Source organism: Numida meleagris, chromosome 1, assembly GCF_002078875.1.
Source record: "Numida meleagris isolate 19003 breed g44 Domestic line chromosome 1, NumMel1.0, whole genome shotgun sequence".
Classification (NCBI taxonomy): domain Eukaryota; kingdom Metazoa; phylum Chordata; class Aves; order Galliformes; family Numididae; genus Numida; species Numida meleagris.
The window spans coordinates 38,409,627-38,418,918 of record NC_034409.1 but is presented as its reverse complement, the minus strand read 5'-3'; the positions used below and the strand labels follow the sequence as shown (position 1 = coordinate 38,418,918).

Sequence of the window (9,292 nt, the reverse complement as noted above, 5' to 3'; positions counted from 1 at the left end):
GGCCGGGTGCCGCTGCCGGCCGCGCCCGGGGACCGCCGCCTCGGCCCGGTGAGCCCCGGCGGTGTCGGCAGGCGGGTGGTGGCCGAGAGGCGAGAGAACTGCCGTAGAGAGCTGGGAGCTGCCGCTGGGTTGCGTTTGGCATTCGTATCTATCTTCCTGCGTGCCACGCGGGTCCATCTACTCCCCGTTAAATGCTGGGGGACGCTCACTCGTGATGCTTTCAGCATTTTCCGTCTGCTGCCCGAAGTGGGCACAGACCCTCTGCGCGCTGGTACACGGGTAACATGGCAGCATCTGCACAGTTCATCTCCAGGCACGCTGCAGTTCTGTGCGTGTCCGTTTGGTGCTTGGAGCCCCGTGCGGTGTGCCAGCAGTCCCTGCTCTGCCTTCCCTCGAGGAGGGTAAGAGCGGAATGGAGCTCTGCGTGATGCATCGTGCCCCCACCCCCCGCGCTGGAGTTTGGTTTTGATAGTGTGCACTGTATCAACTGGACCAGAGGTAGCGCCTCATTTGTTTTCATTGCAGTCATGAAGTAAAGCTTGAGAGGAGAACTAAGGCTGGAGGCTGTGTACAGCTGTAGGTGTGTTCTGACAGCAGCGTTAGCAGCTTCTGCTGTAACCTTCTTACAGCAGAGAACTCCTTAATGGATGAGAATGGGCTTGAATAAGATGTGTGGTCTTCATTCTCTTGTAAATCTTCTAATTATCCTAACTTTTAGGGCAAAATAAAATTTGGAGCCTACGCACACTGGAATTGGGTGATGTAGGTGCCTCTACCAGGTAAAAACTTGAGGACTTAAGGCTTTGGGTACCTGGAAAGCTGTTACCAGTGCTTAGCGTAGGCCCCAGCTGAACCTGTGTTTGTGTGCCCTCAGTGCTGTGTGGGAGGTACGTACCAGCAGTCTCCCTTCCTGTACCGTGCACATTGTGTGCTTTGGTTTCTGGTGATCAGGAGCTGTTTGTCCGCGTACGCAGCAGGGCCTGGTGCACGTCTCTTCTTGAAGCCCTGGTCCTCTTACGTTTTCAGGGCAGCGAAGCGCTGGGGCTGCTGCACACGTGCGGAAGTAGCGTGCTGCAGTTGTGCCGTCAGCCCGGCGCTACAGGAAGCGCTAGCAGCCGTGGGCTCGCTGTGCTGCTGCTCAGACTGAAGGCTCCTGGGAGCAGGAAGGGGAATTGTTATGGAGATCTGCTTAGCAAGTGCCCTGAAGTGGGTGGTCTGGTTTTTCTTGGCTTCTACCTCACATGCTCATTGTCAGCTGCGCGCAAGTGAAACTGAAAGCAGAGCATGGTAGGCATTTATTTACATTGTGAAGCTTTCTTATAAGGATTTCCACGACACTGAGGGAGACCCAAGTCTTCCAGGCAGACACCATTTCCTTTAAAGTAACGACAGAGCTGCAGATCTTTTAGCAAACTTTGGCTTACTGTACTGCTGGTACCGTTGGCATAAATCATTCACTTAGCTCCCAGAAATTGAAGCACTTGTAGCAGGGAGAATTTAATTCATTGTGACAGAGATTATATCCCTTCAGGGGAGTGAAATAGCTTGAGGGTTTGAGTTTCAGTAGGAGAAAATCTCAGGGGAAGTAAGATAAGTATGTTCTGTTTGCAATTTTTGATCAAAACCTTTGGTGAAAGCCACTTTGTTCCAGTGGGCTAACAGGTATAATGAACATATCTATAGTATCTGTTTGTTTTTTGTTCGTATGGCAGTAACCCTGTTCATCTTAAGAGTCCCTTTACCCAGCTGCAAACATGGTGTGTCTCAAACAGAACTGTCAGAAGTCTGATTCTTCTTTGGGAAACTTAAGGAGTTTGACAGGTTGCTGAAAATGGAGATGTAGGTGTTTTCTAAATACCTGTTTGTTTTTCTGCATTTGTAAAAACATTCAATGGAACTTCAACTCTGTTTTTTTCTTCCACGAATTAATATTTCTTTTGTATTTGTGGTGCTAGTAGGCACTTGTACAGAAAATTCTACTTTGCACCCAGAAACATGACTCCTCAATGGTGATTGTGTTTTGCTAGAGCTGTGGGGTCCTCTGAGTTGGTTTCTGACTGGAGGCTGCCTTCCATCTAGGTTCTTGATGGGAGCCAGCTAGTAAGTAATAGAGCAGAACTGTGTTGTACAGGAGGTGTTTAATCTGAGAAACGATTGTGGGGACTAGTGTTTGTAGGTCAGTTTTAATTTGTAAATTACTTTGAGCTCAGAAGTAATTATAACGTAGTTAATGTAATCTATCTGATCCTCACTCCACTTAAAGGTTGGTGCGCTTCCTCACCACCTGACTTCGTTAACCTGGAGAGTAGGGTTGGTGTCTCAGTGTGTTTGTCTGGAAAACCAGATGTTCCTGGAAGGTGTCACAGAAGTTGCTGGGTGATTCATTTGAAGACCTTGTGAGAAAACCAGCTGCTTAAAAATAATGCAGGAAGTTCGTGGCAGGATAGAATCATGAATACTTGTCTTTTCCAAATCCGCAAGAAGGTGCGTTCAGTCCACTACTTTGTTGGAGATGGCCTTTAATACTAGATGTTTCAAAATAGCAGTGGTTTTTCTACACGTCTTGGGGGGATGACTTGTCTTTAAGGGAAGGCTTCCTTTTAGTTACGCCTCTAGTTTGAAAAGCTGGCTTAAGCATTGAAAGATTAAGTTTGGGGGTGGGGATGGTGGAAGAAAAACCATCAAGAAGAGGGGAAAAAAACAACCGCCAAAGACAAATCCACAGTACTTAGTTACATCCAAAACAGTTTTTAGTTGGTTTGTTTTTAGCTTCCTTGTTTATTTTTGTCACTTTTCATTGTTCACCTCTGAGAGACTATTAATGTCAGATTCAGGCTATTTCTCTTCAGACATTCATGTTGCTAGGCCCTGAATCTCTACCACAGTGTGCAGCAGCAAATAGTGTTTTTATGAAGGATGTATTACTGAAAGTATATAACCGTTGTGGGTTTTATTGTTTCCGTCACCAAGCATCCAATTCAGATCTTGACTGCTTTTGTATGTTGAATAGAAGTCTTTAGTGGGCTGCATGCCATTATACTGGCATCTTTGCAGAGCAATTTCTTAGCCTTTTGAATAATACAATCGTTTGAATTGCTTCTAATACGTGGTACTTTAGATTTTAGTACTTTTTCTTTTAACTAACTTATGTTGTCTTTTTGAACAGTTCTTAATTCCGTGATATTCCACTTCTGGAAATTACTAATCTTAAGTTTGGATGTGAAATATGTGTCAGTCAAAGCACTTAGTTCTGTTCCGTGTCTGCAAGGCAGTGTCATCAGGAACGTGCTTGCCTTTGTTGAGCTGGTGACATCTTCCTGATTTGGCCTTTTGACTCTTGTATCACCTTGTTTGCTGTTATGAATTGATCGGGTACTTCTGCTGCTGCCAAAATCACAACTGAGTGAAATTCAGAAAAAAAAACAAACCAAACTTCTTATGAAAAGAAGTTTGTAAATAAGCTTCGAATTCCTTGGCCTTCTAAAGGTGTGCTGTATGGTTACAAACACGTTTTAAATTCTTCACTTGTATTCATTTCCCCTACCATAATCGGTTGTGTGTATATACTTACATTGTGTCTCTGTACCACTTGTAACATCTGACCCTTAGCAGCCACTAGAATGTATCCAAGTTAAATTATTGTCCTCTTTCTTCAGTGAGTGCCTCCTTCTTCATTGAAAACCGGTTGTTTGAGGGTTTGCTGTGTAATAATGGCTTCATTTCCATGGGAAAAAAAATGGAACTGAAGGTAGCAAGAAAGTTGCTAAATATATTTTATGAATTTCAATGGCTTCGCAGGGAGTGAATAAATTTCCTATACTGCATTCATCAGATGTTCCAGCAAAAAAAACCCACCAATTTGAAACCGTAGAAAGTAGTTCCTTTTTAACTTGCTTTTTTGGATAAGGCTGTAAAAACATGTTTTCCAAATCAAATCTGTTAGAACCTTAATGCTGTAGTGGTGAGTCTTGCAGATAGTGTAACTGCCAATATGGTTGTGTTTGATTATGTGGCACTCTCAGTAGTCAGCTGACCCTTTCTTTTCCTTCCTTTCTGATGCTTTGATGTACTCAGGTTCATCTTGCTCAGCTGTTAAAATGCACCCTGCTACCTAACGTACTTTGCTAAAGCCCTATTTATGTATTACTTGTTCAGCACTGTTAAGAAATTCATATCTGTACCAACATAAACTGTATAGAGAAATACTCCCTCGGGAATCGTAGAATCACAGAACAGGGTTTGGATTGGAAGGGATCTTTAAGATCATCTAGTTCCAACCCCCCTGCTATAGGCAGAGACACCTCCCTCTAGACCATGTTGCTCACAGCCCCATCCAGCCTGGCCTTGAGTGCTTCCAGGGAGGGGGCATCCACAACCTCACTGGGCAACCTGTTCCAGTGTCTCACCACCCTCACAGTAAAGAATTTCTTCCTAATATCTGGTCTAAACCTACCCTCTTCCAGTTTAAAGCTATTTCCCCTCATCCTGTTGCTACATGCCATTCTAAAAAGTCCTTCCCCAGCTTTCCATTAGGCCCCTTCAGGTTCTGGAAGGCTGCTATATGAGGTTCCCCCAGAGCCTTTTCTTCACTAGGCTGAAGAGCCCCAGCTTTAAGAAGCTCTAGGTCTTTTCATATATGAAGATTTTTACCCTTCAGTATGGGAGGTGTTTTCCTCTTATCAGTGTTGGAAAAGAGAATATTGCAACACTCACACTGGTTAGTTTGTTTAGAAAAATCCCCGTTTTGATTTTTCAGATATGAATTTAAACTTATGGATTACTTTTCCAGTAAGGAAAGATTATCCTAAACAGAAATTGGTATGTTTTCTGCTACAGAATCTTGGCATCCAGAACAAAGACCACATTGTGTGTTAATCACCTTTTTATTTTTTTCAACATGATCAGGGAGTACAGATCAGTAGCAGAGACAAACATGCAGATGTAACTCAGTTCTGATTTCAAATTGTAATTCTGTAGTTTGTTTTCTTCTTCTCTTGGGGACTTTTTGGTTACTTGTGTCTTTTTTCTTGCAAGAATAAACATGCAGTATCTTAAATAACAAAATGATACAGAACTAGAGGATTTCAGTATTTGTCCACTGACTTTCCTTTCCTGGTTTAAAGACTAGTTAAGGTGAAAGCTCTGAGACACGTTGCATACAAATGAAAGGAAGCCCTGCAGTTACTAATAACAAATTAAATGAGTGATATATGTGATCACTCTGCTTTATTTTAAGGAATTAGTTTTCTCATCACATTGAGAACTTAAAAGTGTGGAAATCTGCTTGCATGCCACAACATGTGCAACAAAGGCTTGCAAGCACTAGTGAAATAGTTGCAATGGCAAAATGGCTGCAACTGGTGCCTTCACTTGAGTAGTTATTAGAGTAAAAATGGCACATTGAAGGGCAGTGAACATGCCACTGTAGTTAATTTGTTAATAATGCTGTGATACTTGGGTCAGCAGTACCATGAATATTTTATTTTCTACTACAGAGTTCCAAATCTTGCCAAGTTAATCTGTCAGGGAGGCAAGATGCTGTAGTGTATGTTTTCACAGTAACTCCAAACTTGTCTTACCTGATTCCTGAGTTATTCTTAAAGGTATCTCACCTGTGGTGTCCTCCTCCTGACCCTGCTCATGCACATTTGACTGTACAAGAGAAATACCTGTCACTTCTTCTAATCTTCCAGTTACTCAGCCGTTGCTTATGAAGGGAAAGGTGTATGTATAGGTGAAGAAGAACCAGAGCCAGCTTTTTTGGCAATATTTGCCAACTATATAGTCTTTAGTTGACTGGAAAATTGTATGGTCAGTGAAGAAACATGTTTCTGCCATTGACAAAGACATGCATCTCCCTTGGGGTGACCTGAGCGCTTCCCTTGTTAGTCAGCATAGCAGCTACAAGTTAAAAGTTCTAAATCTATTTTTGTGAAATGCAACTGCTCATTTGATTTTCTTACCCTTTAATTCTGACTGCTCTTACCCAAGGTTCTGCTGACAGTTCCCATCTATCCCCATGGCAGTGAGTGTTTCTGGCTGTTGGCTGTGTGGCTATTTGGGCGTAGTGGATGAGCTGGTTGTTGCATGATAAAATGAAGCGGAACAGATGGGCTTGGTCCAGGTTACTGCAAGGAGCCAGTGGCACCTTGTTTCTCTGAGGAACCTAGGTGCCTTGCTTGCACTCACCGTTATCACCTTGGTCCCTTCACACACACCTTGACAGTCTTTGTAATATGCTAGTGCTTTCTTGAGTATTATCCCATGCTCTTTCTTTTTCTCTGCTTGCATTTGGGCAGGCAATCTTAATTATCTACTCTAGATTTTAATTTAAATTAATTGTATTAATTTTTGTTCTTCTACGCTAGCAATCAGGAATCTTTTGTTAGCAGAAGAAATGTGAGGTACTAATAACAGAAATTTTCCCTGGAGAGCTCAGTGGCTAGTAATGTCTTTCATCACCAGATGTGTTGTCTTGATGTTCTAGTGCAGGGCTCCCCGTCTCAGTTGAGGTGGGTATTTTTTTGACTTTCAGCTTTCCCAGGAAGACATTTTTCCGTAACATGAATAGTATCATCTGTTTGTAATGTATCTGTATGCCATGCTAACAACGCGCACGATATCCTCTTGTTTCATCACCACTTTCCATGCTAATGAAAAATGGATAATAGAGACTTCACGAATTTGATCACAGAAGCACAAAGAAAATATTTGGTCTTCTGCTTAATTCCCTTTTGAAGCAGCTTTTTTAATCTTATACATTATTCAGTTGCTCCTTCTTGAAGGGAAGCTAAATGCTCTCCCAGCTGCTCCCAAGCTGTGTGATCCCTTCCCATGTAACAGCTTTCCTACCTGGCAGTTGGTACCAGAGCTGCTACTAACACTTGTGAAATGATTCATACACATATTCTTTTAGGTCTTAGTACCAAACATTTTGGTGCAAGGCTACACATCTCAAAGGAGCGTGTACTTCTTAAACTGGTCAGCCAGTTCTGTATTTATGTGAATGAAAAAGCACTAGGCATCGGAGTTACAAACCTCTAGTAGAGGTGAAAGCTACAGCAAGCTACCTGAAGCAATTATTTTAAACATCTACAGGTGAAGAGTCTTGTGGTGGAACTCTATGCTCCTTTTTTGGGGGGGGCGAGGGGGGGGCTTGATTGGTGCTGGTTTATGTAAACAAAAAAGCTGCAAGTTGCTGTAGGCAAGAACTGCAGCCTGAAAGAACCATCGGGGAATGTATTCCTTTAGAGTTTCCCAGTCTTTAATGAGTTGAACTTGGCTGGTATGATGTAATTTGTCTGGCACCTTTGGTTTCTGCATGCATTGCAAATAGCAGCACAAGGACTTAATCCTGATTGTTTTAAAAATACAACTAGCTGTCTTCCAGCTGCACCTCTCTTTTCTTTGCTGACATCTGACTTAGTCCACCCAATTCATTATTTTTCTGTTGCAACTTCTTAATTGCACACAGAGCTCACTTGTTTGAGGCTTTCTGTTAAGGTGTTGCTTTCAGTTGGCCAAGGCTTGCCAGAGACAGAAAGAGGCTGTGGCTGCTGTTCTATGGGCGGACTGACTTATGTGCAGTACTCTGAGTTATTGACTATTTAGGAAATTAGTTGTGGCAAAATAGTAGGCTTCTGCTAAAGATGTGAGTAAACAAGGCTTGGCTGTAGCCTGGGTTCAGTATTCTCAAAAAGCCTTCTTGTGTCCCTTGAACTACTTGAGAAACTTCTTCTTGTTGCTATTGCAAGCTAATTGAGTAATTCCTCCAGAGGGGGGAAATGAGGTTGCCTGAAAGGGACGGGGTGGGCACTGTGCACTGTTGGCTACCCACAGGGATGCTCGCAGCTGAGGGCCGCTGGCACACCAGCAGCCTGCTGGGCTGTGCCCTGTCAGCTGACTCCCAGCTCACCTTGCTGGGACTCACTTCCCTGAGGCTGAGCGGATGTCAGGGTAATCTGATAGCTGCACGCTCCCTTTGAGTGTCCAGAGTTGACCTTCAGAAAGAAAGGCTCCTCACAGGGACATTTACTCCTAGCTCTAACGTGGCTGGTTCTGTTGCGCGAGCTCAGGCTGCTTTCTGTGAGAGTAAAGGGAGGCTGGGGCAGGGAAAGGTTCAGGTGGTTTGCCTGGGAAAGACTCAGTGTTTACTGAAGAAAAATAAATAATAAATAAATAAATATGAAAATAATGTTATAACAGAGGTTAGAATTAAAGTATACTTAAAACATTATGACAAATAGTGAACTTTGATACTGTTTTGATAAGATTTGAGGTTTTAAAGGGGCTCTAACTTTTTGAGTACATCCTGTAGAATGTTGTGGTTGCTTATCAGTCTCCTGACCTTTCAGTTTTGAGAAAGAGCACATTGCTTGTGATGGCAGCTCGAGCCATCTGTAAGAAAGTTTGAGACCTTACCATTTAGAAAGCTTGTACTGTATTTTGCTTTTTGTTCTTTTGCTTCCTTTTTGTAGCGTTAACTTCCTATGTGCTGTCTTTAAAGTCCTGTGGAGATAAGATAAGCATTTCTTATCCCCTTTTTTATTTTTATAGTAAGCAGCAAAACAACTTTTACTGCAACTGGAGCCGTGGAGCACCTCTGTATTTGCTGGTAATTCAGTGCTTCTGGCAACAGTGGTTCAAATAACAGGGAAAAACCTCCTGATTTGTGTTTTTAAAAAATGTATATATATTTGCCATCTGGATTTTGAGAAGTGGAAGCTATGGTGTTAGCGCTTGTAAGCCTTCCCTTGCATCTCCCAAGGGCTGCTTCAAGCAGTGATACCAGTGAATGCCTCTTGCCACACATGCCAAGGTGCACCTGCTGTTCACAGTCTTAAATGTACCTATGAAAAAATCTAGGAAGGAGGGCGTGTTGACTCTCGAGGAAAGACATATGATAGGAGTACTACATCCAAGGAGTTTTGGAGAGATGTCTGCCGCTACAGTTCTTCACCAATAGAGCGTGTTTGTAGAGAAGCTTATGCTTGTTTAAGTAAATGACAGCAAACTAAATGCAATGCAGCTATATATCCATGCTGTTGGGTTGCGCAGATTAGTCTAATTGTCTGCCAACATAGTTCTGTTGGCATAGTGCCTGGTAGCCTCATAACACAAGCACAGTTGTCTTGAGCTGACAGATGACAGTGTCATGGCAAACATGGCTCCTCAGTTTGGGGAAGAAATCTCCAACTGCGACTGTTTTGATACAGAGTTGTGTAAGAAGCAGAGGGCAGATTAACGGATAAGGTATGACAAAAGCCAATGCAAGGAGAACAGAAGGAAAAAC

At 42.9% G+C, this 9,292-nt stretch overlaps 2 protein-coding genes across 3 annotated transcripts in view; one reads left to right on the top strand and one right to left on the bottom strand.

The window, feature by feature from the left end:
* The window catches only part of LOC110392715, a 9,082-nt gene extending 8,855 nt beyond the window's left edge, over window positions 1-227 (bottom strand). The window contains exon 1 of the mRNA XM_021385015.1: window positions 26-227. Within this exon, the coding sequence (XP_021240690.1) occupies window positions 26-227 (202 nt within the window). The remainder of the gene's footprint in view (window positions 1-25) is intronic.
* Window positions 1-9,292, top strand: part of NAP1L1 (nucleosome assembly protein 1 like 1) — a 29,424-nt gene that overhangs the window by 475 nt on the left and 19,657 nt on the right. The window lies entirely within an intron of this gene.